Raw genomic sequence first — 10,641 nt, 5'->3', positions numbered from 1 at the left:
GGAATCTCTGGGATCTTTAGCATTTTTGCACCCAACTCCTCCTTGGAGCAGGGGTGTGGCGGGTCACGTCCATCACCTCACAGCACGGTCATTTCTAACGGCTGCCACCACGGTGTGTCGGAGGGCAGGAGAGGGCAGAGGGGGAATTGCAAAATCCCGATGTCCCCAACCTCAGACATTACTGGTCCGGTGGGAACCAACAACTTGGGCCTCCCGGCTGGTGGAACCAACCTCCTCCCGTTGGGTCTTTAATAGGATCCTTCCTGCACCGAGCCTCTGAGATCCTCCCGGAACTCCGCTACCCTTTTTCTATATGAATTGTTTCCATATGGGAAATTTTTTCCACATGGAGAGCTAGTGAGAGCGTTATACCGAGATGGCCTCCACCTGCCCAAATCTGGAGGGGAAAGAATCCCAAGAGCCAACCCTGCCCCTTTACCCTGTGGCTCGTTTCTCCTCATACACATCCCAAATTTAGCCTAGAAGTGCAAGAATCCCAAGTCTACAACTGCTCCTTCCTTCCTCCAGAACTACATTTCCCAGAAGGCCTAGGGCAGAGCCCCGCCTGAATGCGGTAAGCAACTGCCCGGCGGGGGCGGGCCTGAAGGCAGGGGGCGGAGCCGGGAGACCTCCGGCTGGTGGCCCTCCAGAGTTGCCCGGAGGTGGGCACAAAACAGTAGAAGAAAGGTGGGGGCTAAGGGGTGGGGCCTTATGTCCGCGTGACAATGTGGGCAGAGGGATCGAGCACCAGGGGCGGGGCTGGACTCCGAAGCCCGAAATGAAAAGGAACGACCGGGGCGTGGCCGAGCAGGAAGAGGGCGGGTCCCGAGGAGGGCCTCAGCTGTTTCCCAGCTTGGCAGAGCCCCACGCTGTGCGGTGGCAGCGCGACTCCGGCTAGCGTGGAGGGAATCTTCGGGAGCCTCCCTTCACCCCCACTTCTGGGGTCACTGCCGTGAGTGAGCCCAGCGGTGGGACTTTGGTGGGGGGGGGGGGGTTGAGGAAGCACACTTCCTGAACTTTAGCTCCTACTAATGAGTAGGGGGTGCGAGTCTGGACACTTGGGCCCCTTCTCAAGCCGCGGTTCCCAGCGGGAGGCTGGCCCCTAGACCTCATTCTGTCCCTTCGGGCACTGTAGCTGTAGCGCTGGGGTGGGGTTGGAGTATTCCAAGCTGTAGGCGCAGTCACTCGATCCCTTCGGATCCTGTCATTGAGGAGGGCAAGGAGATGGGCGGGATCGAGTTGCCTTTGACATTCCTCCCCCCAAGCCTCCCCCCCCCCCCATGGAATTATGTTGGGCAAACGACTCAACTTGGCATGCCCTCCTTTCTTTGGGGCCAGGCCGGGCCCTCCCCCTCAGATCCGGCCAAGGGCCGGCGGCCAAGACTGAGGTTGAGTGTCAAGTGGGGAAAGGCTTGGCTAGGTCAGACCCCACCTGCTGGCATTAGCCTGTGGTTGGCCAGATGGCGGAGGCGGCAGATTACAGGGGTCTCTAACGCTGTTAACACAGGAACCATAGTTCCTCCTCCACAGCCCCGATACCAGATGCCATTAAAATTGCCCCTTTCCTACCCCCAAGTAGCCTTCCTGGAGCAAGTAGCAGCATCAGTCCTTGAGAAGATAGGCTTCACTATGCACAAACTCACCTGAGTGGGTGGGAGCCTGTCCCACCCTCTGGCCCACAAAGCTCCTTTCCTCTGCTGCATTCAGACAGCCAGTCGGAGCATTATCTCCCATCTCTTGAAAATTATGCTGTGGAGGGTTAAGCTGGGATTTTGTATTAGGCAACCTTGCTACCTGGTGACTTCAAACAAGTTCTTTCTTCTGTTTGGGCAAGTTTCTTCATCTGTAGAATAGGCACTATAGTTATGCTTCTTGTTCAGTATTATTGTTAGAGTTGGATGCTGTGGTGGCATTTGGGAGACCATTACAGGGCCTGCATGGAGTGGGTGCCTAGGCCTGTGGGTTCCTGTTCTTCACACACACACACACACACACACACACACACACACACACACAAAACCTTGGAATCCTAGAACATTAAGATTCTCAGAACCTGTTGGAAAGGGCTTTTGAGGTCATCTTGGTGGCCTTTCTATGCCTCCAGGTGTAATGAAATAGGCTGATTTAATATGAAAGTTTTGAGGATGCCCTCACCCTGTTCTCTGTCCTCTTCAGATATGGACCCTTTCCCCTTATTCCCTCAGTGCCCAGAAGGGGGCCTTGATTGTCCTGAATGAATGAATGAATGAATGAATGAATGAATGTAAATGTACAGCAGGTACTTCTTTGGGTTTTGCTTAGCTTGAGGGCATCAGTTAAAGGCTACTGTGTTCATTCTCCAGGAGGGCTTTTCTAACCTGTTCCTACAGGAAGGGAAGTCCATATTGGTGTTGGGAAGTTTTGAAAGCTAAGTTGTGTGGGATGAGAGAAAGAGAGTAAGAGGCTGTTCCAGACCAGCTGGAACTGACCAGCTTAGGGAGTTGGGGGGAGGGAGCACAGAGAATGAGGTCCTGAGACAACACCTCACTGGAGGGGAGGGGAGATTGTAGGGAGCTGTATATTGACATCTGGGATCAAATTCTGGTCTGTACCTGTCATTCTTGACAGTTTCTTCATGGGAGAGGTGGGGGAGTTGAGGACCCTGAGCAGTTCTGGCATCTCCTTGGAAATAGCTGAGGACTTTGAGACAGACACTGGCATCTGGGAGGAGACTAATTACTATTTGCCAGTCTCCCTCTCTACTTCCTCCCAGCTGGAACAGGTGGGCAGCCGGCTGGCACTGTGTATGTCTGTGTGTGCACCTAGCTGGTGCTATTTCTTTGTTGAACTCTGCCCTGAGGGCTGAGATAGGAAGGGTCAGTGGCCTTGAGTAGCAGATTGGGACACACACCTCCCCCCAAGTCTATGGGTCTTGTTTGTTTGGTTGGTTTTTGGGTTTTTTTTTTTTTTTTTTTTTTGCAGTCATATCTGTGTGTTTAGCATACACTGTATGAGAGTGTATGTAGTGCAGTAGGGGGTGTCTGATAGGTGAAGGAGAGACATTGGCCCAGTGTGGCTAGGCAAAACTTCCTAGGGCATATGGCTGAAGGATTTAGATTAGGAAAGGAATGAGTTTGGTGGTCACAGGATAGGCCTGCCTGGAAATGGAATCAGAAAGCAGATGAGACCATGACATGCCTTAACTCTTGATTGCAAAGTTTACACTTCTGAATTTAATCCTGGGGGTCATGAGCAGCTCTCTAAACTAGGAGGAGATATAGTCTCATAAGTGCTTTAAGAAGATCACCATGGTTGCTGTAAGCAGAAGGCATTGGGGGAAAAAGAAGTTGGAAGCAGGGAGGTCTAGGGGGAAAGTACTGCAATGATACAGGGTAGAAATGACAGTGCCCAAACTAGGGCAGGGGCAGCAGGAGAGTCAGTGAGTGGTAGAGACACATCCAGGAGGTAGCTGGCCAACAGATGTGTTGCCAGGAGGAGAGAGCAGGAAGGTTGGCAGAGAAATGGACTTGGTGATCAATTACTGAGAACAGGGTGGAATTTGAGAGAGCAAAGAAAGGGTGGTCTGAGAAGTCACCATGGCCCCCAGGCAAGACTCTTTACCCCAGCCCTAATGTCCAGACTCAACCCTGCCTCTCTCCAAAGCAGGCCCAAGACCGAGGCTGGCTTTGGGTATCTTCTCTAATCTCTAGATTTAATCTGACTTTTGACTCAAGATTAAATTCCATGCCTGAGATGTTCCCCCTTCTCTCCTCTCCCGCTCTGGGGACAGGAAAGCCAGCCTACTGCCCAGTTAAAGGTCTGAAGGAGCTGGTTGGATTATCTTCCCTCTCCCACCATGGCGCTCTCCAGATCCCTCCTCTTCTCTTCAGCCTGAACTGCATCCATGTGTGATCCAGGGAGGCCTGACTAATTCTGTGAGTCTAGACAGCTCCCTGACCCTGCCTGGGTTTGTTCTTCCACCAGGGAAATGGGGATGTATGCCATCTGCCCCTCCCCACTCAGAGTCCTGACTAATTTTGTCAAAAACTGGGCTCATGAGAAAGAGTGGGTAAGATACAGACAGATGGTTCTGTTAAGGGTCAAGCCTTTAGTCCCACACCTTACATCCCAGTAATACAACCTCTCCAAAGTATACACCTCTTCTTTCTTGCTGCAGCAAAGGGAGATACTATGGAATGAGAAAGCTCAGTTCTACTTCTCTCTTTCCCCTTCCAGAATCAGGCAGGCCAGGTTCAGATGCGCTTTGTTGGGTGGTCCTACTGCCCACTCCTTCCATAACTGGGGGCTGATGCCCCAGAACCCTCAGGAGAAGAGCCAAGCCTATCCCCGCCGCCGCCCTGGGAGCCACACAGACCATAAGAGTCCCAAGGCCACCGCAGGCGCAGCTATGTACACCTTCTTGCCTGATAACTTCTCGCCTGCCAAGCCCAAGCCGTCCAAAGAGCTGAAACCACTGCTAGGCTCCGCGGTGCTGGGGCTGCTGCTGGTGTTGGCGGCAGTGGTGGCCTGGTGCTACTACAGTGCCTCTTTACGCAAAGCAGAACGCCTGCGTGCGGAGCTGCTGGACCTCAACCGAGGCGGCTTCTCCATCCGCAACCAGAAGGGTGAGCAAGTCTTCCGACTGGCCTTCCGCTCAGGCATGCTGGACCTTGACTCCTGCAGCCGCGAAGGTGCCCTGCTCGGCTGTTCTCGCACAGCAGATGGGCGCCCGCTGCACTTCTTTATCCAGACTGTAAGGCCCAAGGACACGGTCATGTGCTACCGTGTGCGCTGGGAGGAGGCAGCTCCAGGGCGCGCGGTGGAACACGCCATGTTCCTGGGCGATGCAGCGGCACACTGGTACGGCGGTGCTGAGATGAGGACCCAGCACTGGCCTATCCGCCTGGATGGCCAGCAGGAGCCACAGCCCTTCGTCACCAGTGATGTCTACTCCTCTGACGCCGCATTCGGAGGCATCCTCGAACGTTACTGGCTGTCATCGCGTGCGGCTGCCATCAAGGTCAACGACTCAGTGCCCTTCCACCTGGGCTGGAACGGCACCGAACGCTCGCTGCGGCTGCAGGCCCGCTACCATGACACGCCCTACAAGCCACCTGCTGGCCGCTCCGCAGCACCAGAGCTCAGCTACCGTGTGTGTGTCGGCTCTGATGTTACTTCAATCCACAAATACATGGTTCGACGCTATTTCAACAAACCGTCAAGGGTGCCAGCACCCGAGGCCTTCAGGGACCCCATCTGGTCCACGTGGGTGCTGTATGGGCGTGCCGTGAACCAGGACAAAGTGCAACGTTTCGCCCAGCAGATCCGCCAGCACCGATTCAACAGCAGCCACCTGGAAATAGATGACATGTACACACCTGCCTATGGAGACTTCGACTTCGACGAGGCCAAGTTCCCCAATGCCACTGACATGTTTCGCCGCCTGCGCGACGCCGGCTTTCGCGTCACGCTCTGGGTTCACCCGTTTGTGAACTACAACTCATCGTGCTTTGGTGAGGGTGTAGAACGCGAGCTGTTCGTACGCGAACCCACTGGCCGGCTGCCCGCGCTTGTGCGCTGGTGGAATGGCATCGGCGCAGTGCTGGACTTCACACGCCCAGAGGCTCGTGACTGGTTCCAGGGACACCTGCGGCGGCTGCGCTCCCGCTATGCTGTGGCTTCCTTCAAGTTTGATGCAGGAGAGGTCAGCTATTTGCCACGGGACTTTAGCACTTACAGGCCGCTGTCCGACCCCAGCATATGGAGCCGACGCTACACTGAAATGGCACTGCCCTTCTTCTCTCTGGCAGAGGTTCGCGTGGGCTACCAGTCACAGAACATCTCGTGCTTCTTCCGTCTAGTGGACCGCGACTCGGTGTGGGGCTATGATCTGGGGCTGCGCTCGCTCATCCCCGCGGTGCTCACCGTCAGCATGCTGGGCTACCCATTCATCCTGCCCGATATGGTGGGTGGAAATGCAGTGTCTGAGCGCACAGTGGGTGGTAGCGAAGTGCCGGAGCGTGAGCTATATGTTCGCTGGCTGGAGGTGGCCGCCTTCATGCCCGCTATGCAGTTCTCAGTCCCACCTTGGCAATATGACGCCGAAGTGGTGGCTATCGCGCACAAGTTTGCAGCGCTTAGGGCCTCACTCGTAGCGCCGCTATTGCTTGAGCTGGCTGGTGAGGTCACCGACACAGGCGACCCCATCGTGCGCCCTCTCTGGTGGATTGCGCCAGGCGATGAGACAGCACACCGCATCGACTCGCAGTTCCTTATCGGAGACACGCTGCTGGTGGCTCCAGTACTGGAGCCAGGCAAGCAGGAGCGAGACGTCTACCTGCCTGCAGGCAAGTGGCGCAGCTATAAGGGCGAGCTTTTTGACAAAACCCCCGTGCTGCTTACTGATTACCCCGTGGACCTGGATGAGGTTGCCTACTTCATCTGGGCATCCTGACCCAACCCAGGACCCAGGAATCCCACAGCCCTAACCTCTGTCTTCATGCAGGCGTTTAACCCTCCATCACAACCACACCGTGCATCCCCAGGAAGGTCCCACCTCTGCAGTTCCCACTAAGTGGGTGCTGACATAAATGTGCTCTAGCCAGCTCCTGCAGGGCCAGGTGAGGGGGCGCTGAAGCAACTTCCCATTTCAACGCACAATCCTAAAGACACTTTTTCCCTCCATGCTCACTGCAGTCTGCAGAAAACTCTTTCTGAGGTGGGAGCGAGAGAACTCTGAGGTAAAATGCCAGCTATCTTCCTATTACACACGATTGTGTTTTAAAAGCACAGAGAGAAACCTTACTGTCCGTCCTGGCCTGAATGGCCATCTTTGTCCTTCTGAGGTTGGGACTTGATCCTTTTAATGTCCCCAAATAGCTCCCTGCCACACTTAGAAAGGCACATTCTTGGTGTTGGAAGCCAGGCCCCGAGTTCCCAGCACTCGCCTGAAGTGTGTTGACCTGGTCCTACCCCAGCTAAGGAGATGGGATGGAGGTGTCTGGCCAACAGACAAGGAGGATGGAGGTCCCATCCCAGAGGATAGAAGGACTGGGCACAGCACTGAGCCATCACTGTTGTCCCTCATTTGTGAAGAGACTCCTAATGCTGCACTTACCCATCTATGTAAACACATGGGCTCAGCCCTGGACCAGGGCCATGGCCTAATGGGCAAGGACTTGCAAGGCCATGCAGGCCCAACTTGGTGCCTTAATTCAAGAACCTGTGTGTGTGTGTGTGTGTGAGAGAGAGAGAGAGAGAGAGAGAGAGAGAGGCACCATGTGTTCCTGGATCTATGGAATGAACACAATACTTCTGAAGCTGGATGAGCCTGGAAGGAGGGGACAGGAAGCAAATCTGAGGTTTTGATTGTTGATCTGGCCCTCTTCCGGTTGATGTCTCTGGGACTATAGCAGGAAATAGATAGCGGTTTCAAGATTTCTCAGCTGCCTCACTCCCTGCATACATGGCAGGGGTGTGGCATAAAAGGGAGCGAGCAGTGTTCTTTTTCTGATGGTAGTGTGCTTTGGCACGTGAACTACATTTGCACATCGACACCTGTAAATACACATACAGGGTAAGTAAGGTGTTTCGTTTCAGCCGTTTTCCCTTTCTAAGAAGAGCAACCTCAGCCAGAGTAAATCTCCCTGACTTTGCAGCTGAGTCTGAAGAAGTGGCTTACCAGAGCGGGGAGGTAGGAAACAGGGCAGGGCTCAGCTTCCCTCAACCCCTAAAGAATGCATCCTTTTGTCCACTCCTCTACCCCCTCTATTTCCCCAGTGTGAAGAATGCCTAATGAAAGTTTGGGGGCACTCACAGATGTCTATCTTGAGTGCTGATTTTACCACTTGTCTACAAGCTGTGTGATTTTAAGCAAGCTGCTTACACTTATTGAACCTCAGTTTCCTCATATGTAAAATGGTGATGATAATGCCTACCTCCCAGGATATTGTGGGAATTATAAGTACAGATGTATGTAAAGTGCCTGGCACAAGTAGGTGCTCAATAAAAGGTAGCTATTATACTATTTCTTGGTTTTTGTTGTTGTGGGGTTTTACTGCATAAAAACAAGGATTTTTCTAGGCCCCAGCTCCCAACCCAACTGGCTTCCTCTGGGCCTGCCTGTTTCCCAAACATTTGCACATAGCACCCAGTTGAGCTCTGAGTTTGTGACCCAAAGGGCACTGTGGTCCAGAAAAAGGCAAGAGGAGAGATATCTGAAAGTGGGATGTCAGGAGCCAGGATTCCTGTGTCCCCAGGAGATGGGGAGTATATGAAGGAACTTCCCTCTCCTTTTTGTCAAGAGCATCCATCCATCAGTACTCAGTGATGAACCTCCTGGGGCCCCAGCAACCATCTATAGGTTGTGGAGTGACTGTAGAAGCAGAACACCCAGGCTGGGTCCTGGAAGGTTCCCTAAGTGGCTGGAGAGCATGACTCACACTTGAATGGCCCTCCAACTTTCTTTGCAATCTGAAGCCAGTTTAACTAACCTCTTAAGCCATGGTTTCTTCATCTTTTGAATGGAATTTCTAGGATTCATTGAGATGAACCTGTAAAGCACTTATGCAAAAATTGGCAAAGAGTAAGTGCTCAATAAATGGTAACTCCTAGCAACTCTTCTTTTAAACAAGGGACACTAAACAAGAAACAAACAAAAAAGCCTGCCTAGAACCTATGCTGTCCATGTGGTAGCTACTACCCACATGTGCCTTCTTAAATTTAATTTTAAAATCAACTAAAATGAAATAAAATTAAAAATACAGTTCTTCAGGCACACTAGCCACATTTCAAGTGTTCAAAAGCCATGTGTGACTAGTGAGTGGCTAACATATTGGACAGGACATATTATAGTTGCAGAAAGTTCTAGTGGACAGCCCAAGATGAAGCAGTGTGTGCTGTCTGAGATGGCATGGGGAAGGATAAAACAATCTGTAAGGCCTAAGTAATCTGGCATGGGGGAGGAGGCATACACCCTTCAGAAGGGTGGTAAGGGTGGGTAGCAGGGTCTTAGTGTCTTACAGCCTAGGTGGGGGAGGGGGCAAACCGTACTCACTGAGCATTCACTGTGTGCTGGGACAGGGCCAAAGGGAAGAGTGACCTTTTCTGGCCAATTCCAGCACACTGGCCCTTGGCTTGTGATCTGGTTTCTGGCCAGGCTTTTGCCATTTTCATTAATCACAAAAGCACAGATGAACAAACTGAAGCACTGAGAGAGGAGGGTATTGGCAGAAGATTAGTAACCAAGACTAGACTGGAATGTGGTGTTCTGCACCCAAATGCCTAGAATCTCCTACCCACGTTTCATCAGCATGGTCTAGCACTGGCCTGTATACTACCAAGGATGGGGAGCCAGCCAAAATGTATATTTCTGAAGCTGCCATCCACTGTTTCTGGGTCAAGAAGTGTTTTCCCTTCCCCACTGATACCAAAACAGAGAGATTCAAGAAGGGGGTGGAAGACCAGAATTGCAGGAGCCATGAGAAAGAGCTAGATCTTGGGAGATAGGGGAAGGTGAGGGAACTGAGTTGGAAGCTACCTCTACCCTTCTTTTAGCCCCTTCCAGCCTTGTCCTGCACCCCATCCCTCCCCATCCTCTTGTGCATTCCCAATTTATGTTTCTCTGCATATCTGGTGGGGGTGGCTGTCCTTACTCCATAGAACTTCCGGCAGCCTTGTATGACGAGAATTCCTAATTGGCCTCCCTATACCCCTGAGCTGGCTGGTGGGGGCTAATATTCAGGAATGGGGAACTCCTCCAGAGGTAATGGATGGGGACAGAGTGGCCACTGTAGGAGATCTGGGACTGGGGCCTAATGCCCCCATTCTGTAACCCCATACACCTGAGAGTCTGTCTTAGTCTCCTTTCTAATACCATATGAATCAGCTGAACCCTAGTCAAGCCCAAGATGTGAGCTGAGGGTCTTTGCCCTTGTTCCCCAAGATTTGGGTAAGGTGCATCTCACTCTGGCTGGCTCCAGAGCAAGTCTTCTGCTGGTTCCCCTCACCAAGTTTCTGATCGCTTCTCCCCTCCTCAAGCCCAAGGCCAATGCTCCATCCCTTGGCCACTAGCCCACAACAGATCATATTAATTTTAGCCTGGACCACTGCAGTGACCCCCTTTTTTCACTCTTGGACCCTTCAATCTAATCCACATAGCAGCTAAGGAAATCTTTTTGAAATTCAATCAAATCACTGAGGAAAATATCCAAGCTCTGATGTTCAAGGCCTCTACTTTCTGAATACTTCGCACATCTCTGTTTCTATTTTATTCACACACACATACTTATGAATATATTTTGAAAAGCATTTGAGGAAATATTACCTTCTGTTCTGGGAACAGCTGCACAGCCCATCCCTGAGAGGGGAGGCCTGCCTCCACCCAGCCTTGAAGAAAACCACAGAGGCAACTGGGTAATTTCCTTTCCTGCTATTGTCCGACTCAGCAGGACTTCTGCTGACACCCTCCCCTCTCTGGCACACACCCCTGTTCCCAAGGAACAACCTGGTTTTTATCTTAAGGTTAGCCATTTACTTCATGCCCATGGATTTTTCCAGCAGTTTGAAGGGAGGGGAGAATCTTTTTTTTTTTTTCAATGCACTTTACCATTTTGATGGAATATAGGGGGAAATGGAGGCTGACCTCTTTTTTTATATTGAGAT

General features: G+C 52.2%; 1 protein-coding gene across 3 annotated transcripts; it reads left to right on the top strand.

Annotated features, from left to right (window-relative positions):
- The first annotated feature begins 659 nt into the window (after positions 1–659).
- Positions 660–8,005, top strand: MYORG (myogenesis regulating glycosidase (putative)). 3 transcript variants are annotated; one of them, XM_006939224.5, is made up of 3 exons: positions 660–952; positions 3,770–3,914; positions 4,216–8,005. In XM_006939224.5, exon 3 carries the CDS (start codon positions 4,289–4,291, stop codon positions 6,431–6,433), a length of 2,145 nt encoding a protein of 714 aa, XP_006939286.1. In that variant the 5' UTR covers positions 660–952; positions 3,770–3,914; positions 4,216–4,288; the 3' UTR covers positions 6,434–8,005. The 3 variants fall into 3 exon arrangements, with proteins under 3 accessions (XP_006939286.1, XP_003995615.1, XP_044898898.1); XM_045042963.1 differs by lacking the exon at positions 660–952 and adding an exon at positions 996–2,761; XM_003995566.6 differs by lacking the exon at positions 3,770–3,914 and having other exon boundaries at positions 662–952.
- The last annotated feature ends 2,636 nt before the right edge of the window (positions 8,006–10,641 follow it).

Source organism: Felis catus, chromosome D4 (genome assembly GCF_018350175.1).
Source record: "Felis catus isolate Fca126 chromosome D4, F.catus_Fca126_mat1.0, whole genome shotgun sequence".
Classification (NCBI taxonomy): Eukaryota; Metazoa; Chordata; class Mammalia; order Carnivora; family Felidae; genus Felis; species Felis catus.
Note: the sequence above shows the minus strand (reverse complement) of the source record. Positions and strands in the feature narration are given on the sequence as shown.

Excerpts from the sequence above, each read along its gene's own strand:
- MYORG (XM_006939224.5), top strand. The coding sequence starts at position 4,289 with ATGCCCCAGAACCCTCAGGAGAAGAGCCAAGCCTATCCCCGCCGCCGC.